Source organism: Polypterus senegalus, chromosome 1 (assembly GCF_016835505.1).
Source record: "Polypterus senegalus isolate Bchr_013 chromosome 1, ASM1683550v1, whole genome shotgun sequence".
Taxonomy (NCBI): domain Eukaryota; kingdom Metazoa; phylum Chordata; class Cladistia; order Polypteriformes; family Polypteridae; genus Polypterus; species Polypterus senegalus.
The window spans coordinates 80,691,436-80,718,776 of NC_053154.1; the positions used below are offsets into that span (position 1 = coordinate 80,691,436).

A 27,341-nucleotide genomic window follows, 5' to 3' on the forward strand; every position below is an offset into this window, starting at 1 on the left:
GAGCAGGTCCTCAGAAATTAACGCGACGCGTGCGCGAGTTGCAGTACCAGCAAAAAGTCGGGGGGCGCAGTGTACTAAAAGTCGGAATGTGACGTCAGAGTCTCTTTTTTTCTATCTACATGTGACAGCAAGCCTCTATGGAGATCCTTCGGGGATCGATGTGCGCGCTTTGCTGTTTGATGAATGGTTCAAAGTGTTGAAGCAAAATGCCGACATACAGATGCATTCGTGGTGCTTTTATATTCACGCGTCGCATATTCCCGATCGTAATGACACGATACATTTTAAAAGTCTTGCATACCATCTTTTGTGCCGTCTATTTTTTATTTTTTTACTTTACCTGCTGTCGGGTACAAGAAGCTCGAAGCGATGAAAAACTGGGATGACGTTTACGATGGTCTGCTTTAATAATAAACTACGAGGTTAAAGTGGACATTTCGAGATTAAAGCCGAAATTTCCACTTTAATCACAAAATACACGTTTTCACCGTGTCTTATTTTTTTCTCAGTTGCTCAAATACAGTGCTATACATTATGTTGCCGATGTGAAGTTGCAAAAAAAAATTGGACGGCACTGAGACTTTTAAAATGTATCGTGTCATTACGATCGGGAATATGCGACACTTGAATATAAAAGCACCACGAATGCATTTGTATGTCGGCATTTTGCTTCACCACATCAAAGCATCCATCCCGGAGGATCGGCATAGAGGCTTTCTGTCACATGTAGATAGTTCCCGAATGTAATGACACGATACATTTTAAAAGTCTCACATACCATCTTTTGTGTCGTCTTTTTTAATTTTTTTATTTTTGCAACTTAACAGCAACATAATGTATAGCGTTATATTTGAACCACTGAGAAAAAAATAAAGGACACGGTGAAAACGTGTATTTTGTGATTAAAGTGGAAATTTCGGCTTTAATCTCGAATTGTCCACTTTAACCTCGTAGTTTACTTTATCATTAAAGCAGACGATCGTAAACGTCATCCCAGTTTTTAATCGCTACGAGCTTCTTGGACCTGACAGCTGCGGCAAGCAGCGAAAGATCACCACACAGAACAAATTACATGTATGATATTCCAACTCTCTGCACATTTAAAATCTTTAGATTCATACTTGATATCACTTTCATGATGAAATGCATTAAAGTGTGTATGTTACATTTTACATATAATTTCATTTAAATAATGAATACTGTTAATAATTACACACATGGGGGTGACACGGTGGCGGAGCAATAGCACTGCTGTCTCGCAGGGAGTTACGTTGCTGGTATTTCCTGCTTGTATTCCACACTGTGCTCTGGTTTCCTTCCAAAGATAAGCAGATTTGGGGATTTGGTGCCGCTAAAATGACGCTAGTGTATGTGTGCTTGTATTCACCTTGCGATGAGCAGAGACCTCGTCCAGGGATTGTTTCTCAGTCATGCCCAATGCTTGTTGGAATGGACACATCCCTGGATTGATGGATTTAATCAATAAACATCCTTTTCACAGATATTGCGGTAAGGTGTTATCGGAATTTAATAGGTGTTTTAGGCAATTCACAACACAGAGAAGTCAAACATGTTCTCACCGTGATATCTCACACTGCCACCTGGTGGACTCCTCCAGATTTACGTAAAGTACGCGCGCAAGTATAAACACTTCAACGCTTGCATAGCAGGAGCGTCCGCTGCAGCATGCGTCGCGTGAAGTATAAATGAGCCCTTGGGCTTCTGGCAATGAACCTAAACGCCAGATAAAGTTAGACAGTCTAGGAGAAGTTGAACTACTTTATTTGGTCCTGGAACTAAAAGGTTATACCACAGTAGCTACCCGAGGAACTGTAAATCTTCTGCTTTGCTGTGCAGTCATTCTTTTCATTACATACCTTCATCGTACTGCACAGCTAATTCAGTATTATCATCTTCATTCATTATCATTCATTAATGCTGAGTACCTGTACTTTTTACTGTATTTTTATCAAATTAAATTATGTATTTACCCTACTTAACCAAAGAAAAGCGCTTGCTTGAATTACAGTACATATTATATGTTATTTTACATTCTAGCACTGCAGGAGACAGCAGTACAGTACTGTACAGTAAATTTACCTTTTTTTTTTTTTTTAAGAATGTATTAAGCTGAGTTTGAAATGAAATTAAAGTGTTTTGGGGGCATATTTAGGGTTTAAACTATAAAAATAGACTTTTTTTGAACACATCCAAAATTTGCAGTTTTTCATAATTCGTGAGTGCTCTAGGATCAATAATCCCCATGAATTTTTGGAGGTTGTCTATACACCTTTCCCTATGGAATCAGTGCACGGTCAAAATTTCATTCTCAAAGTTATTACCACTCCCCATATTTGCTTGCCTCTTACACACCGCCCCAAAACTGTTCATAGCTACAAAGGCTGTATATGTACAAAGTTGCTGATAGTGGGTCTGCAGCTCAAAAAAACTGTCCATTTTAATAATGACACTCGGACTGGGGAGCGCAAGAAACGCATTAGAAAGAAGGGAAAAAAAGACTAATATAGCTAAGGTTAAAGGATGGGAGGCGAAGCAGGCAGGAATGAGAGAAATCATGCTGGTGTGGAGAATCGAAACCGGTATACGGAATGAGGCCCCAAGGAAGAGCATCTTGTGAGCAGGAGCAACCATTACGCTCTGATGGTGCATTCGCCTTGCAGAGCCAGTGGCAGCGGTTTAAGTACAGACTGTCCACGGCGGGTGGAGCAGGGCTTGGTGGATGCCCATAGTCGGCACGGGATTGGTGATGGGTGTCTGCACCCGTTAGTCAGCATCTCTCCGGGCGGCAAGGTGTAAGTAGGATAAGCCTGGAGAGGCATCAGTTTTAAAGGGAGACACCAGGGCTTGTTGATTTTTAAATGAGTTTCCTGCCAGATTGTTTTAACTTTGTTTTGATGGTTCTATTTCTTGGATTTAACCGCCACTGTACACTTTATTTTATGGATTTATTGACATTTTGAAGCACTGCATTTTTTGGACAAATTGTTTTGGGAATTGTTTTTAATAAAAGCAGCTGAGCACTTTCCACCATCCCCTTTGCTCTGTGTTTGTCCTCATCTGCTCAGCTTGTCCAGGTCATGACTGTTAACTGTGTCAGGTTCAAGAGGCTCCCCCAAACAGAGGGGTCATGGAGCCGACCTGTACCATCTCACCAATGTAAAAGTTACAAATTGAGCATTTCACTTTTGCCACTTAAAATATTTACCTGAATGTTGAGGACAGACCTTTATTACTTTTTCAGAGCATTCTTCTCTCACCCCCTCCTTTTCTCTTGTCTCTCTCAATATTGCCACCTCTGCTAAAGATGAGTAAAAAGGGTTATTAAAGTCATCTCCTTTTTGTAAAAATATCATACTGAAAAAGAAAGAAATCAAACCTTTAACTGAAGTATGTTTATTCTGAGAAAAAAAAATCCTTATAAAGAAATCATTTTTAATAAAGCCACATGTACCACGGTTATTGGCACCCCTTGAAATTCTTATGAACAAAGTGTAATTGAAAATTGTTTTTCTATTTATATCATACTATACCAGCACCTATAAGGTCATTTATATGGAATGCAAAATCTAGCACATATTAAGATTCAAAATTGAAGGTAGCATGGTGCTTCCTGAATTCGAACTTTATTTCTGAATTGCAAATACTAGTTGTTTGAGACTATTAAAGCAGAAGGCGTGAAAAGGCAACTGCTTTGTTGTTTCTAGAATGTAACTTGTATGAGCTACTTTCGTGCATTGCTTTTTGCTCTAGCCACCAAAAATCGCCAATTTACTAATCGGATTGTTTCAGTTGCACAACATTTGAAACCAGTTTAATTCAGAGTAGGGGTGTGCAATATTGGCAGAACATTACATCTCTATTTTCTGGTACTTTGACTATATACAGTATTTTGCATCCTTTAAAAACATACTTGTCAAAGTATTATTGATCTAGCTTGGTCTTATTAAGATAGTAATTATACTTTACTAATGAGATTAATGTAAACAGTTACTGAAAACAGGTCTTGTTTGTGTTACTTCAGTTTTAAGTAAATAAATATTAAAATCACAATTCAAAGTATTACTGAGATCAAACAGTACAAGTATGAGTAAACCATTTCAAACTGGCCTGCAGGATTTACACAGAAGACCAACAAAGCTATTGTAATGAAGCATTTTAAACACGCTTTCCTTTAATGTAAACAAGATATGAATATAGGGCATGAATATTACCGTTAAAAAAAAACACTTTGCTGTAAGGTGGATTGTGCAACAGAAGCAAGAACAAAGATCTGACATACTGTACAGTATGTAAAACTCTTTGTTCTGTCGGATATACTGGATCGGAAAAATAGTATAGCATTTGTAAACAAGTTCTGTCATATATTGCACAAAGATGCAAACAATCTAAACCTATAACACTTTTAAACAAATTACTTCCTTCAGTTTCTGTCCAGTGTTGCACAAAGATATCAGAAAAAATAAAATTGTAAAATTCTACTGAGGAAGCACCTTGTGTTTTCCACTGCTTAAGTGGATTTACATCACTGTCCACCTAGGTTATCATCAAGTAGCTTTTGATCTCTTTCAATGGCAGCGTGCAAAGAGTCACCTTTCTGAATTTCCTCAGTTAACACAGTAAACACTAGGAGAGGATCACACTGAAGACTTGACAACACAAAGAGGTGTGTTTCGATTACTTTTTTCAAAGTCCGCGACATAATGTACAGGTGCTGCTCATTAAAATTAGAATATCATGACAAAGTTGATTTATTTCAGTGATTCCATTCAAAAAGTTAAACTTGTATATTACATTCATTCATTACACACAGACTGATGTAGTTCATATGTTTATTTCTTTTAATTTTGATGATTATAACTGACAACTAATGAAAGTCCCAAATTCAGTATCTCGGAAAATTAGAATATCAATTAAGACCAATGCAAAAAAAGGATTTTTAGAAATGTTGGCCAACTGAAAGGTATGAACATGAAAAGTATGAGCATGTACAGCACTCAATATTTAGTTGGGGCTCCTTTGGCCTGGATTACTGCAGCTGCTGGGTGGCATGGAGTCGATCAGTCTGTGGCACCGCTTAGGTGTTATGAGAGCCCATGTTGCTCTGATAGTGGCCTTCAGCTCTTCTGAATTGTTGGGTCTGACGTATTGCATCTTCCTCTTCACAATACCCCATAGATTTTCTATAGGGTTAAGGTCAGGTGAGTTTGCTGGCCAATCAAGAACAGGGATACCATGGTCCTTAAACCAGGTACTGGTAGTTTTGGCACTTTTTGCAGGTGCCAGGTCCTGTTGGAAAATGAAATCTGCATCTCCATTAAGTTCTTCAGTAGCAGGAAGCATGAAGTGCTCTAAAACTTCCTGGTAGATGGCTGCATTGACCTTGGACCTCAGAAAACACAATGGACCAACACCAGCAGATGACATGGCAACCCAAACCATCACTGACTGTGGAAACTTTACACTGGACCTCAAGCAACATGGATTCTGTGCCTCTCCTCTCTTCCTCCAGACTCTGGGACCTTGATTTCCAAAGGAAATGCAAAATTTACTTTCATCAGAGAACATAACTTTGGACCACTCAGCAGCAGTTTTGTCTTTAGCCCAGGCGAGACGCTTCTGATGCTGTCTCTTGTTCAAGAGTGGCTTGACACAAGGAATGCGACAGCTGAAACCCATGTCTTGCATACGTCTGTGCGTGGTGGTTCTTGAAGCACTGACTCCAGCTGCAGTCCACTCTTTGTGAATCTCCCCCACAGTTTTGAATGGGTTTTGTTTCAAAATCCACTCCAGGGTGCAATTATCCCTACTGCTTGTACACTTTTTTCTACCACATCTTGTTCTTCCCTTTGCCTCTCTATTAATGTGCTTGGACACAGGCTCTGTGAACAGCCAGCCTCTTTAGCAATGACCTTTTGTGTCTTGCCCTCCTTGTGCAAGGTGTCAATGGTCGTCTTTTGGACAACTGTCAAGTCAGCAGTCTTCCCCATGATTGTGTAGCCTACAGAACTAGACTGAGAGACCATTTAAAGGCTTTTGCAGGTGTTTTGAGTTAATTAGCTGATTAGAGTGTGGCACCAGGTGTCTTCAATATTGAACCTTTTCACAATATTCTAATTTTCCAAGATACTGAATTTGGGACTTTCATTAGTTGTCAGTTATAATCATCAAAATTAAAAGAAACAAACATTTGAAATACATCAGTCTGTGTGTAATGAATGAATCTAATATACAAGTTTCACTTTTTGACTGGAATTACTGAAATAAATCAACTTTGTCATGATATTCTAATTTTATGACCAGCACCTGTAATTTGAGCTTGCACATCCTTAAAACAATAAGAGATCGTAGAGGATACACATCACACACTCCTAATGCAGAGACATTGCTGTCTGCTGCTACATTACAGTATAATTTTTGTTTTGGATCAGCATTATGAAAGTGTTTTGTTTGTTCTTTTTACATACATTTTTTATATAATTAAAAATACACAGTAAAATTAAGGGAACACTTAATATTACAGTTCAACACCAAGTCGGTTAAGCTTTCAGGTGTATCGGTCTGTCCAGTTAAGAAACTTCAATGATTGTAAATCAACTTCTCCTGCTTCGGTTTTATTTTATAATTATAGTGACAACAGATGCAGTGGAGAGGCAACAGCGTAACAGTCCCCAAAAATGGGAAGGTTTTGCAGGTGGTGGCCACAATCTCCTTATCCTTTCTACCTGAATCTTCTCTAGTTTTGCATTTGGCTAGTGTCCTTTACATTACTGATAGCATTGTGTGGTACCTGCAGCTGTTTCAGGTTGCACAGGTAGTCTAGCTCCTCCAGGATAGCACATCCATACGTGTTGTTGCAAGAAGGTTTGCTGTGTCACCCAGCACAGTCTCTGACCAAACACACTCCATGAGGGTTTGATGTCCTCTACTGGGACCTATGCTCACAGTCCATCACTGTGCAGCTCGATTGAATAATGCAATTGGCAGCTCTGCTATTCACAGATGAGAGCAGGTTCACATTGAGCACATGTCACAGACATGAGAGTCTGGAGATGCAATGGTGAACATTATGCAACCTGCACCCTTCAAACCAGCATGACCCATTTGGTGGTGGCTCAGTGATCTGGGGCGGCATATCCTTGGAGGGTTGCACAGGCCTTGCATGTGCTAGACAATGGTACCATGACTGTTGTTGGGTACTGGGATGAACTCCTCGGAGCCATTGTCAAACCTTACACTGGTGCAGTGGGCCCTGGGTTCCTCCTGGTACAGGAGAATGCCTGCCACGTTGTGGACATAATGTGTAGGCAGTTCCTGGATGACGCATGCATTGATGCCATTGATTAGCTTGTACTTTACTTTCCTCAGACCTGAATTAGCTTGAGGACATATGGGACATTATGTATCTGTGCATCCAATGCCATGCTGTCCTGGAGCTCACTGTTTCCCTGATCCAGATCTGGAAGGAGATTGCCCAGGACACCATCCCCATCCTCATCAGGAGCATCCTCAGACTTTGTCAGAAATGTATACAGGCACGTGTGGGCCATACACACTTCTGAGTCATTATGAATTGCCGTTGTGAAATTCACGCAAGTTGGATCAGCCCGAGATGTTGAATCCATCGAACCCTCAATGGATTGGTGGTTTTGGTTTCCATTTACCTTTGTTGCATAATTTTGTTCTCAACAAATTACACTGTATTAATCAGTAAAGATTTTTCCACTCAAATATTTAATTCATCAAGATCCAGTGTGTGATTCACTTGTTACCTTAATTCTGAGTGATGTATAATGTGTTAATTTATATCATTTTATAATTTGGTATATTTGTTGCAGTCAGTGTTAATCTGGTCTGAATTTTTCAAATTTTTGCTTTTTGGTATATTCATTCTTCTACCCCCAACCAGATAGTATTTCGTACCTTTTTATTTTTTTCCAAAATATTTTTTGTGGTTGCCTTTTCTTTTTTCACTGTATAAATAATAAAATTATTTCATCATCTTAGGTTTGGTTCAGTATTACAGGGATATTTTAGTAACAGTGAATGAGCCTTTTAACATTTTGAAGCATTGTGTAGTTATCTGTGTATTCTGATTAATTTTGTGTTAGCAAAGAAGTCTACTAAAATTTCTCTCTTTAGTTCGTGGGCAGGAAAATGGGCTAGAAGGTGGAAAAAGTGGAGGTCCTTCTGGAAGAGGATCTGAAAGGGGTAGAAGAGGGAGAGGCCGGGGCAGAGGTAAGATTTTTATCATTAACTACTTTAATAAAGTCTAATCAAGTGTGTGGTTTTTTTTTTAATACTGCTTGTTTTTCAGTCTGAATATTTTCATATGATGTTTGTTACACACTGCTATTAAGTCAGGGAGCGTATTGTTAAACAGTTTTAAAAAGCCCGTAAAGTTGGCTATGTTGGACTACAACTCCTGAAGAATAGGCTTAATGTATAGAATTTTCTTAACTCCACGTCTGAATATATTTTGTGCAGGTTTAGCTTAAATTATTGTTAAAAAGATATTAAAGTGTCTGTCAAGCCTAGAGAACAGCTAGACTGATTCTGTGATTCTAAGTGCTGTGAGGTAAGATTCAAAGAGTTTGATATTTTCTACTTGAGGCCATAGAGATGAATAGATGACATAACAGAACTGTTTCCAAATTTTGGAAGCAACAGATATATGGCAGCTATTTAAAAGTTGCTTCTTTAATAATAAAATTATGGTATAAAAAGATGTTTAAGTGGTGATTTTGTGCGAACATCAGAAGTTGCTTCTTTGTACAGACACCTAAAATATCAAGTAGCCAATGAAGCTGTTGTATAGTTTTACTAATAACTGCATTCCTTGGGAGAAGAAACTACCCTAACATCGTCTGAGGAGAACCTGTGGCCTCATAGAGCCTCTTATTGGACCAAAGATGTAATAATCATATGGTGCTAGATCAAGGCTTTAAGGGGATGTGGCAGACATTCAAACTGCCTTGTGGCCACATGCACTGGGACATAAGTTGTCTTGGAACAGCAAGGCTGTTATTTTACAGCATTTCTCCCCTCTTGTTGTGAATTGCAAGTTTGTTTCTATCAAAGCATAGCACCTTAAGCATTACTGGTCACTAATTTGCTGTCTTCTTGAAATTGTACCCAAATAGGACCCTTCATATCTGAAAAGGATGTAGTCATGGTTTTCTTGGCAGAAGATGGGCAAAATAAGACAGATTTTCTTATTTACTTTCTTTCTGCCTCACAATGACAGACCCATATCATCTCCAGTGACAATCTTCTCAAAAATACTCTGATAATCTTAATGTTTTAGGAATTGGGTTGCCATCGCCACACACTGTTGCTTGTGCAAATGAGTATGTTTGTGCACCCATTTTGCACAAACTGTATGATACCCGATGATGTTATTCACTGTGGCATGTACAGGTCCATAGTGAATATAAAATTTGCAGCGACCGCAGATAATATAATCAGTCAGTCTTCTCCGGTATAGTTGTTTACCTTGTCGATATGGGTTTGTGTGTGCAATGTCGATGGTCAACCAGATTGAGCTTCATTGGTTTCAGTTGTTGTTCCCGCTTTAAAGCTTTCATTGAGTCGTTCTGTTTTCACTTCCATACTGAGCCACCATCCTTTAGTGAATTTCAGCAGGTTTTACTTCCTCTGTTCGAAGAAGTCAATGGTCAATCATTTAATTTGACCTTGATTTCAGCTAGACTAAGGGCAGAGTGCTAAATCATGCAGTTCATTAATCCATAAGCCTTCATGTACTTGTTGTATTGTCAGCTTCTATCCGTTGTGGTTACAGTGTAATTTTCAAACTGCTTTTACTTTTGATTTACCCTTGTAGTATAGCTGATAGTGCTTAAGGTACCATCTGATGTTGGCATTTTATATTTTAGGTGATCAGGGACAGTCATGCACCATTTCACTAAATATGCCAATCTGAAAACTTATAACTTTGGGATAGGCATAAGCGTTTGTGGGTTGCTGGGCTCTTGCTAAATGAACATTCTCAACAAAGCTTTCAGTTCTATGCAAAGGTTTAGACAGTTTTTTTATGAAAATTTTAATTTACAGTTAAAGTAGTCTGGCTCCAAAACTGAATAATGAACCTAATATGGCATTTGAAGAAGTTTGGACACACATTCAGTTTTAAGTCCTAAGGACTCGGCTGGTCTTTGGTCTGCCTTAGCTTGTTAGGTGTTTGTGCAGTCAGTAAGTGTTATTAGGAATTGTCTGCCGGCGCCCGTTCCAAATTCTTTAAACAGGTTCCTAAGGTTTGCACAAAAACTACTTCAATATCTTTGAATAAATAGGTAGAAGTCTGTCTGTCCTTTTACTGTGTAGACAAATGTAACATTTAGTTTTGAGATTGCTTAGGGAAGGTGATGATTAATACAGATACAAAAGAAGTCCAACAAAACAATAAGCACTAAACAAACATGAACAATAGCCCAGTTTCTCAGCTGATGGTAGTATGATTATGAAAAGAAATCCCTGTGAACAGCTTCCTAAAAATTATGCAAAATTTTGTCGGTCGTAAATCTGTGAATTGCAAGAGCCAATTGTCATTGGCAAGTTTTCTTTTGTTTTTAACACGTGTAAAACAGTCTGATTACTTAATAATGCTTAGCCTTTACTACATGTTTAAACTGAGCGGCAGGTAATACCATTTCAGTCGATAACATGCAGTCTTGTGTATTGTCTTGATGTCAGATTATTTTTGGCTTCTGTAGGGGGTTCTGGAAGGAGAGGAGGAAGGTTTTCTGCTCAAGGCATGGGGTGAGTATCCTGGTCTTTTTTTTTTTTTTTTTTTTTTCCCCGCCCTTATTCCTGAAGGTTACATGTATGTTTGCTCATACTTTAAATTTTAGTAGCAGAGACTATTAAAAATACAACATTTATTTTGCTTGATTCACAGCTTTTAGGTATCTAATACTGCTTTGCAATTAGTTTTGGGTGCATGCATCCTGATTTTTTTTTTTAAAGTTAAAATAACATTTGTTTTTGTAATGTAATTTATTGAGCAAATTTTTCAGTGTATTTTTAAAGACTAGCCAAATAGAGTAGAATTAAAATTGTCTGTTTATAATCTGTATTGGCTTTGTACAAGATGCCTTTAGTGCTGTTCCAGTTCACGGTTAGCAATGTTTGTTTGCCAGCTGGCTTCATTTTATACTGTACTAGCTGTCCCTCACGGCTCTGCCCATGTGTAGTAGTGAAACAGGACAAACTTCAAAAATCAATATAAAAAACCAAATGTAATTCTGGCCAAGCGGAAGGTAGGTAAGCTCGTTGGCACTGTATCTGATCGTGTTCAGCGCTGATGGGAGAATGTCCTTCACGTGGGGAGAAAAGAGCGTGGCCGTGATAATCTCTGGCAGTCAGCACTTACCCTCTAAAACCCTCGTAGCTCTGATATCTCTCTCTCTGTCTCTGAAACGTCAGAAGTTACTGCTTAAAAATGGTTAGATGATAATGTCTGTTGAACAAACAACTATTGCTAACTAAGCGGAGGCAAGGTATGCTCCAACATGTGGCTAGAGAGAGACTCACTCGAATAGTGGCTGGCTCATGAGTGAGGACGGACCCGCCCCTCGGCCCACAGTTGCTCTCTTGCATTCTCGCAAATAAATCTGTACCGCAAGCAAACTATGATACACGTAGTGGGATGAGAGAAATCACAAAATCAATTGGAATGTTAAGCAGATTATTGAAGAAAGCCCGATCGAAATCTGTTAAGTAGCGCTCTCGTAAAAAGTGGACAGACATACAGATGTTTAATTTTATATATAGATATTAATATGCTGTAATAGATTGAAAATTTTATTCTGGAGTTCTTTTGTGGGTGTACACTGAATATTTGTAAAAGCTGTTCATTTAAGCAGGTGGATTTTTCTGTTGCTTTGATAGCTGACAAATGGATCATAAGCATTTGTATTTAGTGTAATTGTCATCCTGTCATATTCAGGCCTCATTTTTTTTTTTATTCAGTTACCGCTTTCCTAGGTAAACAGTTATTCACCAGCACAGTGAAATGTTTAAATTAAAATGCCCATGCTGTTTTGGCATCTTTAGGATCTCCGCTTTACCTATGTCCTATGGAAAGTAGTTAAATGAAACAGTGAATTAGAGAAAGAAGCAAAAATGTAATTAATACTTACATATTTATGTTCAGGATCAATGTCAGTACTTCCTCCACACAGTCAGGAGTACAATGTAGTCAGGGCAATATGTAGTTCATCTGTTTGCTAAAGTATTAAATGTTTTAATGTAACACTAATTAAATTTTGCCAAATTCTAATGATATTTGGACGGTCATTTGCAGTTTTTACTAGATTGGCCGCTCTTGTGTTGGATTTGGAGTAATTGCTTGTTTGTCAGTTTGATTTACATTGTCCCCCATTTCCCCTGCCTGTTATAATTTGAGTGTTGAACATTCCCAAAACTTGTCCTAGCAAGAAGTGTTTTTCTGATTTACAAAACTAAAAACATTTCATTAATGAATCGTTTTTATTTTAGTTATTAATGAAATGATTGAAAACTAGAACTAAACAGAAATGAAGAAAAAAATTTTCCAGTTATGATTTTCACTCCACTTTGTGCTTAAGGTAAACACAAGTGTGCAGTTGCCAGTACATTTAAAACTGTGCAGTGGTAACATTAGCTTTGCATTTGCAAATGCACCTCATTGCTGATATAGGAGTCTTGCTATCAGCTGCTGTTATCTCTGGATTTTATTGGTCATTTTCATCTGTGAGTCGGATTTCCCTTCTAGAACTGAGAGTGAATACTAAAGCTTCATTACTTGCCAGTGACTGATTGATGGGTTTGTTTTTTTTTTTGTTTGGCCACAGATGTCCCACTATTTGTCAGGGAATTGCATCTTTTACCAAGCATCATTGAAGACTGAGCCAAGTAGTTTGAAAATTAGAGCTATGGAGTATTTGCTAAAATATCCAATTTAGACTAGGGGAAAAATCTTTTTATGTAAACACATGACAATAAGTATTTGCTCAATAGCTTTGCTTTCTTCAGAGAAAAAGACTGATTCTGAAGTCCTAAAACAATTACTTGGTTGAATCAGTTGAAATTAAAAAAAAAAAAAAATCAAATATGAGTATGTGTGCATTGGTCTTACTGCTCATGAAGGGAATCTCAAAACTGAAAGTATTTTTGAAATTAAATAAACACTTGCTTAAACTTAAATTGCTGAAGGAACATGTCGGGTCATATTACCCATTTGATTCTTTCACTTTTTTTTAATATACTGGAACGCTTGAACTGTCACATTATCATGAGTTCTGTCACAGTTAAAATTGTGCAAATTAAGTTGACAGGAACTACATGAATGACATAAAATTTGACATCAAAAGAAAATTGTTTTTAGATGTTTAGAACAGTGTTGTAGACATTTTTAGTGAGTAAAACAAAGCAAATAGAATGTGACAACCTAAGGTGGTAAAAAAAACTAACAAGCCATGTGTTTAATAATGTTCTCATTTTAGGTTGTGTTTTTGATACATTTTAAATCTTAGATTTTGAATTATGCAATGCTGTATAAAGTGTTAAAATGCTACCTTTATCTTGGGGTAATTAGATAGATAGTATTCATTGATGGATATTCATTATGCAAGTTGGACAGGATTTGTTTAATTTTCTAACTTGCACCTAAAATTTTTGGTACAAGTTGAAATGTGTAATTGTACAAACTTTTAAATGTATAAAAGATACAGACATATCAATATAAACATCCCTAAGTCTGGGTGCCAAGTAATGTCAAATTAAAAATTGTTAGAATAGTCATACATGGGCCTAATTGGCAATAGAATCTTAGTTGTTAAGCGTCTACTTGTGTGCAATATCTTGAGTGAATCTTGCACCACAAAATTACCAGTATATTAATGTTAAGTGTTTCTTTACTTTCTCCTTCCTTTCACCTTAAAGTTCATATATTTATGACCAGGTAATAAAATTTAGGTACTATGCTCCCATTGTACATTGCCTTTTTTCAAAACTGTCTTTAAGTGTATTGAATTTTTGAATTCTAAATGAATGAAATAGCAATTTTATCTGATTCATTTTTGTAAAGATTGTTAATATATGAGGGAAATCTAGGTGCTTTGGATCTGTTTTCCTTTTAACAATACGAATTCCCCCAGCAAATGTAATATGGCATTTCAATTATTCCTTAATATCTTTATGCCACCAGGTTGATAAAATTAAGTATTTTAGATTAAGTATTTGTAGCTGCTACTACTAGATTTTAAACTTTTCTGAGACAAAAAGAACAACATGATTGTGTTTAGTTTTATATGTGAGGATTAGTAAGTGAAACAGTATGCTCATATTAAAGTAAATTCTGAACCAGTGATCCTGTGAAACTTCTCCAGCATTTCTCCAGTATATTCAGTACATGAATCAGTAATGTAGAACACTTTCATTAGCACATAAGTATACCCTCGAACGCTCTTAAGGGCCTTCCTTTATGACCACCATAATCGCAGGCAGTTTGCCAAGTCTCAGCCTGATTTCTAACAGCGTTTGTGAACATCGTTGATAATGTGACAGTATAGCCTGGTTATGCACTTTTGACTGGCAAACAATGATAGCAAGCAACTTTAAAGAGCGTGTAAATATGCAACAGTCCATTATGTCATCCAGTGCTGCATTGGCTTTCGAAGTTAGGGTTCTTTATGCGACTTTTCCAGTGATTCACACCACCACCCCCACATTACTAACTTTCATTTACTTAGCAAGACTGTGGCATGCTCCCATGAAGCTAATCACGTAATGTGACATGCCCAGAAACTTGGTCCAACTAGTTCATGACTGTCTCTGGATGTAAGGGCAGGGTTGTATGCATGATAAATGACAACCAACAAATGCTCTTCTGGAAGTACAATTCATATAATGCATTGATGAGGAATTAGGAATGAGGGTATTTTTGACCTTACAATCCGAGATGGAATGGAAAAAAAGATTAAAAAAACAAAAAGGACCAGATATTGTGGTTGAGCTTACTGTAGCTACAGGTGCCGGTCATAAAATTAGAATATCGTGACAAAGTTGATTTATTTCAGTAATTCCATTCAAAAAGTGAAACTTGTATATTAGATTCATTCATTACACGCAGACTGATGTATTTCAAATGTTTATTTTTTAATTTTGATCAAAATTAAAAGAAATAAACATTTGAAATACATCAGTCTGTTTGTTATGAATGAATATAATATTCAAGTTTCGCTTTTTGAATGGAATTTCTGAAATAAATCAACTTTGTCATGATATTCTAATCTTATGACCAGCACCTGTATTTATCCCATCAGGTAGTCTGCTATTGGCTGTCAGATAAGCAAGACTGTCCTTGAAGGCTGCTACATTAATTAGGCATGCCCAGCAGTTTTCAGTCATTTAAATTGACATGGTCCGGGGATAAGAACATCACCTTCAGTCAGCAAGTTTGACGTGCCCCACAACTAAAAGTTTGGTAATGTTACATCGGCCTGAGTCGTCTCTTGAAATACGGAGACTTTGGACTGAGCTAGCCAGCACTTGAGCTCAACGTGAATGATCACAATGGTAATGTACAAATGTTACTTTCCTGGACATACTCCTTTAATTCCCCTGTGACCATCTTCGGGCTAGCCAGTGCTATGCAACTGCCCTTTGGAGTTCCATGGTCTAACTGGCAGCAACCAAGCTTCCATCAAGTCCTCTGCCCACTCAGCCTCTGACTATTTCTCCAAAACTCATTTGTACATGTTGCAGATGTTTTAGTGGTTCCAGGACTCGAAGAAATACCAGAAATGTTCTGATAGGCCCCTTTGCAAGACCCTTGTGTTATGGGAGTAAATTTGAAGGCAGTCCTGGGTTTTGTAATTGATTTGCTAACCTTGTATGGGAAGTAAGTGCCTCTTGGTAGAATTAAGCCACATCCACTGCTGTTTTTACATCTACAGCATCCCAGTTACAACTTATACATATTGCTTGTAAAGGCTCCCATCATTGTCAGTCTTTATTACATGCATGACACCAGCATACTGGTCGATAGTGCTGAACAGCACTGATCAAATAGATAGTTGCTCGTTTTATTGCTTTTTGCAGGACCATCCACAAATGCCACACTGGGATGATGACTTCAAACAGACTATGTACATGTCATGAGAGTGGAACTCTAAAAGTAGATGAGTGTCTTGAAATCCAGGGTTACTTTCCTCACCAGCGGAAGTTTTCCGCAAAAGCAACCCATAAGAGCACATGTTTGGGGGGGACCAGATTTCAACAAAAAATTTTTTCACTTAATTCAAGTTTGAATGATTTTCATCGAAACGCATAAAGCAAAAATGAAAGTTTGTGCCATTGCTGAAAACCTAAATTAAATCACGTTTTCAAAAAAAAAAAAATAAATGGCACTTGGTATTTTCCCAAGTGTTTTCTATGATTAGGCTTCAGCTAATCTATACCCCTGGAGTCGTGATGAGTTTAAAGATGGTGGTGTTTGGTGCTACTTCTAATCAAGCAAGCAATGTTCCTACTTGAGAAATATACAAATTTTCTAATCAATAGAAAAATGTTTAAGTCCTGAAGGGGCTACTGATGAGCTGACTTCTGTTCACCTAACCTTTTGTCACAATATCTTAGTTAATTTGATGGCTACCAAAGTTTTAAGTATTGTATACATTTCTGTGTGGAATACTTATTTTGTCATGCTTGTTACTAGTTAAAAACAAACAAAAAAAATATGGTTGTCCAGAGCATTCCCTGTTGGAAGATAGTGTTTTTTTCTGTAATTGGGGGTGGGGGGAATAGTGCAAAGTGGTTCTGCTCTGGTAGTAACTAGTATTCTAACATTTAGCTTTTGTGTATTAAATATTGCATTGAAAGTAGCATAGTATTTTGGTAGTATGCTTACTTTAGCTGTGAGCAGACCTTTCCTGTAAGTGCTACAGGGGTCAGCTTGGACATGCTGACTGGTCAGATATATTTATCTGATTTGAAGCATTAAGTTTTTCTGCAGTTTGTCCTACAGTAGCCTTTCTGTGGGATTTGACCAGACAAGCTAGCTTTCTTTCCCCATGAGCATCAGTGAGCCTTGGGCACCTATGTCCCTATTACTGGTTCACTGGTTGGCCTTACTTGGACCACTTTTGGTGGGTCCTAATTGTTAGAAACATCCCACAAAATCTGCCATTTTGTAGATGTTCTGACCCAGTTATCTAGCTGTAACAATTTGGCTGTTGTCAAAGTTGCTTAAATTCTTTTTCTTCCCCATTTTGCCTGTTACAAATTCATCATCTTCAAGAATGGACTATTCAATTGCTGCCTAAGCTCCCTCCCCTTGAAAGGTACTCTTATAATGAGAAAGTTATTCACTTCACCTGTTGGTGGTGCTAAGGTTATGGCTTATTGGTATAATGCATCGACAAGGGATGAGGAATATGGGTGTTTTAGATGTAAAACACAAGACAGATGAACATCTGTTTATGTACCATGACAGAATGGAGTAGAGTAGAAAAAGATAGATATTGCGGTTGAGCTGTCCTTCATATTAACCCTTTGTACAGCATGGGTTCTGTCAGGCACTATGCTATTGGTTATCAGAAAAAAGGGGCAAGCAAGAGTTTTCTGGAAAGACCGCTAAATGTGACACAGCCCATGGTTTTCAGCCACTTAGCTTGACATGGTCCAATGATGAGATGAGCAACTGTGATTGGCAAGTTCTACAATACCCCATGACTAGAAGTAATAATGTGACATTGACTTAACTCTTTGAAATTAAAAAGCAAAAACTGTTTACTTGACTCCATGCTGTCAGTGTAAGTACACATTCCAATAGAGGACAAAATGCCATTGACAGATACTTAGGATTATTTAAGTCTAGCCTGACCTGAAAGCATTGAAACAGTATTTAAATGTGCCAGTCATGAAATATATTTTTAAAAATGCGTAATTATGTGAATAATAGTTATGAGGAAATAGGAATTAATGACTGTAGCGAACAAACAAAATTGTAACAAATATGATAAAACTGAAAATGCAGGGTAGCTATTGTCCAGTGATGTAATTCAAATATATGGTGCCACCCCCTGTTGCACCTGTGTATCATATACAGGAGCAGGTAAGCTTCAGTGACTACTTATCTCAGATGCTATAGTTTTCAGCAGATATTGTTGATCCTGAGCAGGGACTTTTAGAATGCTGCTTTTATCCCATTTTTTTTTGTCACTTTTATCCTGTTATTCTGGTTATCATAGAAATAAAAAAAATACATGATTTGTGGATGCCTTAAGACTATAATGATGCAACCAATTAGATGTGAGTTGTAATTCTACTAATGTAGTGGTATGCATTAAATTGCACAATTAAATGTATAATACCACGTCATTATTGTGATACTAATGGTTCAAATTGAATGTGTTAATGGAAGTCAATCTCACAAACGTGCTTTTACTGATGCTGCTGAAATGACACTTAATTTGTGTCATTTGTTGTGTGTTTTCAAACCAATGTAATTTTCATTCTTGTAGCGACTGGGACGGGGCTCTGTCCCTCTAGCAAGCCTCAAGGGTGTGAGAGTAATGATCCTTCCACAGGTTCTAAGTTAAGATAAATTGTCAAGATAAATTGTCGCTCCACCAGAGGCCGTGATTGACCATGGTAGACCCTTTCTGAGGACCCCACTAAACTATCCAATTGTGTACCTTGTACACACCATGACGAGAGGTGTGTGCAAAGGGCAAGGGACTTAATAATAGGCAGTATACTATACAGTGCATCCGGAAAGTATTCACAGTGCATCACTTTTTCCACATTTTATGTTACACCTTTATTCCAAAATGGATTAAATTCATTTTTTTCCTCAGAATTCTACACACAACACCCCATAATGACAATGTGAAAAAGTTTACTTGAGATTTTTGCAAATTTATTATAAATAAAAAAAATTGAGAAAGCACATGTACATAAGTATTCACAGCCTTTGCCATGAAGCTTAAAATAGGAGAACCTTCCAGAAGGACAACCATCTCTGCAGCAATCCACCAATCAGGCTTGCATGGCAGAGTGGGCAGATGGAAACCACTCCTTAGTAAAAGGCACATGGCAGCCCATCTGGAGTTTGCCAAAAGGCACCTGAAGAACTCTCAGACCATGAGAAACAAAATTCTCTGGTCTGATGAGAGAACTCTTTGGTGTGAATGCCAGGCGTCACGTTTGGAGGAAACCAGGCACCGCTCATCACCACGCCAATACCATCCCTAGAGTTAAACATGGTGGGGACAGCATCATGCTGTGGGGATGTTTTTCAGCGGCAGAAACTGGAAGACTAGTCAGTATAAAGGGAAAGATGACTGCAGCAATGTACAGAGACATCCTGGATGAAAACCTGCTCCAGAGTGCTCTTGACCTCAGACTGGGGCGACGGTTCAACTTTCAGCAGGACAACGACCCTAAGCACACAGCCAAGATATCAAAGGAGTGACTTCAGGACAACTCTGTGAATGTCCTTGAGTTGCCCAGCCAGAGCCCAGACTTGAATCCGATTGAACATCTCTGGAGAGATCTTAAAATGGCTGTGCACCGACGCTTCCCATCCAACCTGATGGAGCTTGAGAGGTGCTGCAAAGAGGAATGGGCGAAACTGGCTAAGGATAGATGTGCCAAGCTTGTGGCATCATATTCAAAAAGACAAGGCTGTAATTGCTGCCAAAGGTGCATCAACAAAGTATTGAGCAAAGGCTGTGAATACTTGTGTACATGTGATTTCTCAGTTTTTTTTTATTTTTAATAAATTTGCAAAAATCTCAAACTTTTTTCACGTTGTCATTATGGGGTGTTGTGTGTAGAATTCTGAGGAAAAAATGAATTTAATCTATTTTGGAGTAAGACTGTAACTTAACAAAATGTGGAAAAAGTGATGCGCTGTGAATACTTTCCGGATGCACTGTACATACACACAATGTATGTCATTTGGATGTTGTTGGCTAAGACATTTCTCCAAATGTACTCCCTTTATGTTCTCATTCCCTCCTCCTAGGAGATTCCTTTGTCTTGGAGAAAGTAATGATATACACTTAGCTCTTTAAGGGCACCATCTATGTTGGTTTTTGGTGAATATTTTATTTCGGCAGACAAGTTCTACATGCTCTGGTTCAAATAGAGCTGGTGTGTCAAAACACTACTCTCTCCTAATTGGATATTGCATTGTTTTGTTTTAATTTCTCTAATTCTGGGCTTACGGGGCACTTCAGACTAGGTGTAATACAAAGAAGACCCAAAACTCTTGGATCAGAATGACCTAAGCAAGAATGTAAATTAAATTTATACAACCTTATGTTGATAGAAACGTTTACAGTATTAATGCTTCTGGTTGGCACAGAGGTTCTACATGACGATGACAACCTCATCACAGTACGGTTTTAAAAGACCATTAGCTGAATTTTCTAATTGAGCATAAACTTAACAGTTAAGTTTTAAATAAACAAATAGGCTTGAAATCAGATTTCCTTGCTTGTACACATTTAAAGGTATAAAATGTGGTTTTGCAGCATTCTTATTCCTAAAACTTTTTTTTTTTCCCCCAGAACCTTCAACCCAGCTGACTATGCTGAACCTTCAAATACAGATGACAACTATGGGAACAGTAGCAATACTTGGAATAGTACAGGAAGCTATGAACCTGAGGATTGTGCAGGTATAATCCTCTCTGTATTGCGTCTTAATTTTCTTTGAGGTTCTGCTGTTTGCAATTTTGTTAACATATATGAATGTATTTGAAATGTTAAAGTAACCACTTTTTTATGGAACATTTGTTTTCTTAGTGACACTGTTTTGATTTCATTAATTAGGTAACTCTTTCATAGATAATACATTTGGCAATATGAAAATTGTATTCCCTGGCTATAATTTAACAATGAGTACCCTCTAATATAATGAACCATTCAGTTTCCTTTGTTACTGTCATTGAATTAACCTTAACCTAGAGCAAAATTACAGAAAAACATTTTTTTTTCCTGCCATTTAGAAAAGACAGTTATTTTTATATGTGGTCCCCCCATTTTCAGAGACTCAAACATAATTGGAACAACTGACATAATCATGCATAGAACACTCTTTCAATACTAGGGGGCTTCGCCCCCTGCTCACTTCGCTTGCCAACCCCCATGTATGGTTTTTCAGATACACACTTGTAAGATTTTTTTTTTTCCTTTTTCTTTGAATTTTTGTTATTTCATTAGTTTCACTTTTATTTCAGAACTTCTGTAAAACCAATATTTGGAATCTTTCCTGTCCCAATATGCTGAATTTTTTAAATGAGCTCTGTGAGACTTGTGTTTAATAACTTTGTACTATAATTTAGGATAGGTTTCTCTGCTTGTAATTTCAGCGCAGACAAAACGATCCAAATCATCAGCAGTTAATATTTTTTTTTTTTTTTGCAAAGTAACCAATAAATACATGTCACTTAAACCCCGTTTTTGAAATTCTCTGACTTAAACTAATTTCCTTTAGTTTGCGTCAATGCGATCTGTGCTATCTTTTTTTGATGCTGTATCGACTGACGTAATAAAGTGGCCCAAAAGTTCTACTTTAACAATCGCCGACTGCGTGCCCCAAACACAGCTTTCTAGCACCCTCTCCAACCCCTCCTCCCACAGGTCTCGCCTCCCCCTTACCACATAGGTACGCTGGGACGCTACAATACTTTTGCCTGTTGTTGCTATTATTCATGGCCCCGCGAGATGCTCCGTTGTCAGTATTTTTTTGTCTTGCGGGTCTTTAAAATGTCTTTCAAGAACTTCTGAGACGATCACATCTCGTCGCCTGGCTTTTACATTCCAGGATTTTTTTATATAGAGAGAGATTTGGTTAAAAATCTTTTGCAGTTAATGACTGTCTGAAATCTGGAACCCATGGCCATCTCCAAATGCTGGGATTTCCACCCTGCTGATACTTTGCCAGGCCTTTACTGTAGCTATCTGCAGGTGCTGCTTGTTACTTTTTGCCTTCAGTTTTGTCTTCAGCAAGTGAAATGCATGTCCAATTGGGTTGAGGTCAGTTGATTGAGTTGATCATTGGAAGAATATTCCACTTCTTTGACTTGAAAAGCACTTTGTTTACTGTCACAGTATTTTGCGACTCGGTGTCCATCAGTACTGTGAAGAGTCATTCTATCAGTTTTGCAGCATTTGGCTGTACACTTCAGAAATCATCATGCAACTTCTGTCAGCATTCATATCATTATTAAGTGACCCACTTCCATTGGCAGTCATGTATACCCATGCCACAACACTGCCTCCACCAGTTAGTAAGAAACAGTGACCCAGTTCAATTGGCAGTCATGTATGCCCATGCCACAACACTGCCTTCACCATGTATCACAGATGATGTGGTATGCTACAGATCAAGAGCCGTTCCTTCTCTATCCATAGTTCTGGTATATATTGATCTTAATTTCATTTGTCCAAAGAAAACTATTTCAAAACTTGTTTATATTAAAAAAGAGGATTACCAGTGGTTTGCACCTTGTGGTAAACCCTCTGTATTTACTTTTGTAAAGTTGTCTTTTGATTGGCCTACCTCCCAGAGAGTGTTCTTGGTTGGGCTAAATGTTGTGAATTCTTTTTTCTTCACCAAGCAGAGAGTTCTGTGATCATCTAGCATAGTTGTATTCCACAGATTGTCTAGGCCTTCTGGTGTTGCTGAGCTCACCAATGCATTTGTTCTCTTTAAGAATGTATCAGATGGTTGATTTGACCACTCTTGGTGTTTCTGGTATCTCTTGGATGGGTTCTGCCTAGTGATGACCCGTTTTACTTGCATTGACAGCTCTTTGGATCGTATTGTGAAAATTATATGAATTTCACTGGCTTTGGACTTCACAGATTTTCAGGAAGACATTCAATTCTTTGTTGTTCTTACTATATCTTCCAGTGCTGCCAGTTTGTCTTCAAGCACTTTACATTTTGCAGCTGTTTTTTCATACGGTGACAGCTTCCAGATGCAATTTCCATGCTTGGAATCCACTCCAGACTTTCTATCTACTTAATAGTTAATGAAATGTGGTTCCTGCTCATGGCAATTGAACAGCTTCTCAGTCAATTCTCCAAGTACTTTTGAGCCCCTGAAAAATGGGACACCATGTTTTAAAAATGGCTGTCATTCTTAAATGGTTCATATATTTCTGTTAAACCCTTTGAATTAATGCTGAACGCCTACACATAGTCATTGTGGTGGAGTATATAGCCAAAATTTTGAAAATTGTTACTGTCCAAATGTTTATGTACCTAACTGTATTTCATTTTAGTGTAACAACTGAATACTACCAAACACACACAACCCCTTACCTCCCCAACCCACAAATTCCCAAAGAGTAACTGGAGAGGAGGATTTCTTAGTTAGATTGAAAGTATGTATAAGGTAGGCTTTTACATAGCAAAAGATAGACTGATGATATATATATCTCTCTGATAGGGTTATTTGCACATTGTCTTAATATGTATCATTTAAGAACCTGTGAAATAAGGCTTTCTAAGCCTTCAGCTCAAATGAATGAAAAAAAATGCTTGATCAAATGCATTGATCATTGCCTAGTTTTACTGGTTCCAGTACAATATATGCTAATGTAGATTATCGCACAGGCTACAGTAAGATACAGTTAAACAACATACCAAGTGTGAGAGAGGTATAAGGAATCGAGTAACCGTCTGTGTCACATGCTCTTTAGCAGCTTGGACATGGGTAGCACCAGCACCACGCTGTTCAGGTTAGATATCTCTCCATTGGCACTGGAACAAGGCTGATCCTTTAACATTGTCTCCCAGACCTGTATCTCAATTATAGTAATAGTGATACTGAACTCTGCAAACTCACTCAGTGCACAGTGCTTTCCCTTCTGCACTATTAGCACGACAAAGAATTGAAACGCAATTCACTCTGCATGTGTAACTAGTTTGATTTTAATTGCTCTCATGTAGTTCTGTTCACTCGGAAGAGATATTGTATATATGAAATGTGTACGAAAGTATACATGCTACTGGTCAAACTGTTTGAAGAAAAAACTGTGGTGTTCTATTTTAGTTGAAATTCAGTGAATGACCTAAAATGGTTTAAAGGTTAGCAGTAAACTGCCAGAGGTTTAAATTTAAAGTTTAGGTTAGTAAAACCGAGGAAAAGGAAACTTCAGAATATTACAAATTGACCTTCTTTGGGAAACAAGTAATAGGTTACAATGTACAGATGTTCTGCAGTAATGAAAGTAAATCAAATTTGCACAGGTGTCCCAACTTCTCTTGATTACTTAAAAGCCTTCTGTCTTAAAGCGGAGTTGGAACAGACTATTTAATGTTTTATTTTGGCAGGTGCATGGAGAACAGCTGCTGAAGAATGGGGAACAGAGGATTGGAGTGAAGATGTAAGTTTAATGAATGAATGGCATAGTTTTGTTAATTCTATCTTTTAACTGGTTTTTTTACATACAATTTAATTGGTTACTAAAGTAAACTTCAAAGCCATTTAGAATTAGGTTGATGGGTTTCTTGAACTTGCTTATGATGGTTCCTTTAGGTATTACTGTTTTTCTTTGGAGCTAAATATTTCCTCACCCCTAACCCCTTAATATATTTAGTCTGCTGATGTGAGTGAATTTAGCAGAACTTATCAAAACCAATTCTGAATAGTGTTTTTGGTTTTGGTTGTCAACTGTAAATCACAGATGCTGACAGATGACAAGATTACAAATTTCTGTATGTACATGTATGCTCAACTCTAGATTTGTTGACACCTTTTAAGAAAGAGCTAACATGAATATATAAAAATAACCTCACCTCCAGTGAGTGATATTTTGGACTTAAAGAAATTGGTAAGCTGCCTGCTTTTATTGTCAAAGATTTTTGGAACAAAATAGTTTTCCTGTAGTAACACATCTTCATTCACATGAAGTTTTAAATAATATTGGCACCTTAAGTTTCATTATTTAATATAGCTTCCCCTATTGAGAATGACAGCACTCAGCCTCTTCCTATGATGTACGAGGATGGAGAACATTTGTGGTACACTCTTCCATGTTGATCATTTCCAAATCGTTGTGCTTTCTCTTGTGAACTGCCCTCTTTATTTTAGATCACTGATTTTCAATTGGGTTCAAATCTGGAGACTTGGAGGCCTGTTGCAAAATCTTCATTTTATGTTGTTGCGAACAGTTTTGTCAAGTAGGATATGTGCTTCAGGTCATTGTTTTGCTGAAAGACACAACCACAGCCCAATTTCAGATTTCAGGCAGAGGTAACCAGATTTTTAGCTAAAATGTTCTTATTTTGAATAGAGTTTATTATGCTACTGACCTTAACAAGAGTCCATGCACCGCTTGCTGCGAAACACCCCCCAAAACATCAAAGTGCCACCACCATGCTTAACTGTGGGTATAAGGTGCAGTTCTTTGTATTCAGTCACCTGTTTTCGTCAAATATGACAGTGGTGTGCATAGCTCAATTTTTGCTTCATCTGGCCACATCATGTAACTCCAGTGTTGCTTGGCAAAGTATACTTGTTGGGATTTTTGTCTTGCTCTCAAGTAGGTGATTCTTCAATTGAGCTATTCCAAAAAGCTTCTGCCGATTCAGAATACGTCTCACTGTTGATTTTGAAATGGTGAAAGCGAAAGCCCAAGATTAAACTAAACTTTGCATTGTGAAACTGATCTTTGGCCTCCTGTTTGCCTCTCTCAGAATCCTTCTCACTCTGCATGAAGGAAATATGTGGATATGTCTCCTTTCTGCTAAATTGTCAACAGTTCCATAATTTTCAGACTACTTTACTATGTCCTTAATTAAGTTTACTGGTATTTTGAACAGAATAGCTATTTTTGAAGCCATTCCCCCAATCTATGCTATATTATATTAAGGTAAAACTGAATCCCTGCAAAAGTTTTATTAAATGGATAAGTAGCAGTTTCTCCAAACATTTCAGATAAATCTGAATCATGTGTATTATCGATATTACTGTTCATGAGGGCTTCCAATATTTCTGGAGTTGACTGTAGGGTAGGGGTGGGTGATATGTCAGTGTTATGCTTGCATTATCCAGTATACATTTTCATAGGCCAATGAAAAATTATCATACTATAGTAAAGCCTTGCCTGAATGATCTCATTGGTTGACAACATTTTGATGCAGCACTTCTGATTCAGATATCTGAAAAATGCACAGCTGTTTATTTTCCAAAAGCATTCTCGGACATTATCAATAAGGCTACATTTTAGCACCCTAAATGTTTGGGTTTAAAAGCTATAGCATTGTTGTTGTGGCCCACAAAAAATTAGTTCTATTAAACATAAGACTTAAAGTACAATTTTAAGTCTAGAAGAGAAAAGATTAATCAAGTCAGTATATGTGAAATTGGAAATTTTAAAACCTACTTCAATTCACAATTAGTATTTGGTGCATTTGTACCAACAAAGATTCTAGTAACCCAATTATTGCTTACAACTCCACAGCCCTGGGTAGGACTAGTTAGATTGCATCAAAATTGGTGCTAGTTCAGGTAATTGAAGAATGGGTTCAAGCAACCTCTGCATACTATAGTTGTCTAAACTATACTAAAGAATACATGCTTGCACTTGTCTTCAAAGTTTATACACTAATGTCCAGAATTGGTCAGTTCAAGAAAACATTACTGATCTGTCATTTTCACTGCAAAGCACAGCTCCAGATCTCTTTAAAGATGTTTTGCATAATAGCAAAGTAATATCTGCAGGAGTTCTGTTTCTATTTTGGCACCTTGTGTGTCCTATTTGAGCTAGAATATTAATTTTTCAGTAGCCTGCTCGTTTTTTTCTTTGTCAGATTTTAAAGCTGTATAGCTTTGTACCTAATGAGCTTACCTACTTTGTTTTGACTGAGCTCACTTACAAAACTAATATCAAGCCTCTTTTTCCCTATCAACAGGCCAATTGCTTGCAGATCCCAAACATACAACAGAAATCTCAGAGTTGGAGACTAATTTTTTGGAATGTAGTGTAACTGTCATACATATTTGTATTACCCTCAGTTATTACACTTGATCACTTTTTTATTTGGATAGTCTTTAGGCTAAATTAAATGTACTGTGACACACACTGCACTTCTGGAGAAACTGTCCAGTGGGTTTAAAATGGATACTGTTTTCAATTTTGAACCATTGTTCTGATGCTGCGACACATTTTATTTTCTGTAAAATAGGCTGCATTGGTTTTCTTTAATTTCACCACTGTTTCCTCACCAAAGGCAGCAGTTTGAAAGTTAATATAACATGTAACATTCCATTATGTCTGATTTTTAAAACCATTT

General features: G+C 37.5%; 1 protein-coding gene across 4 annotated transcripts in view; it reads left to right on the forward strand.

The window, feature by feature from the left end:
* Window positions 1-27,341, forward strand: part of ubap2l (ubiquitin associated protein 2-like) — a 230,061-nt gene that overhangs the window by 58,755 nt on the left and 143,965 nt on the right. For all 4 annotated transcript variants that reach the window (XM_039751895.1, XM_039751904.1, XM_039751923.1 and 1 more), the window contains 4 exons: window positions 8,161-8,256; window positions 10,752-10,797; window positions 20,601-20,710; window positions 24,378-24,430. In XM_039751895.1, the coding sequence (XP_039607829.1) occupies window positions 8,161-8,256; window positions 10,752-10,797; window positions 20,601-20,710; window positions 24,378-24,430 (305 nt within the window). The remainder of the gene's footprint in view (window positions 1-8,160; window positions 8,257-10,751; window positions 10,798-20,600; window positions 20,711-24,377; window positions 24,431-27,341) is intronic.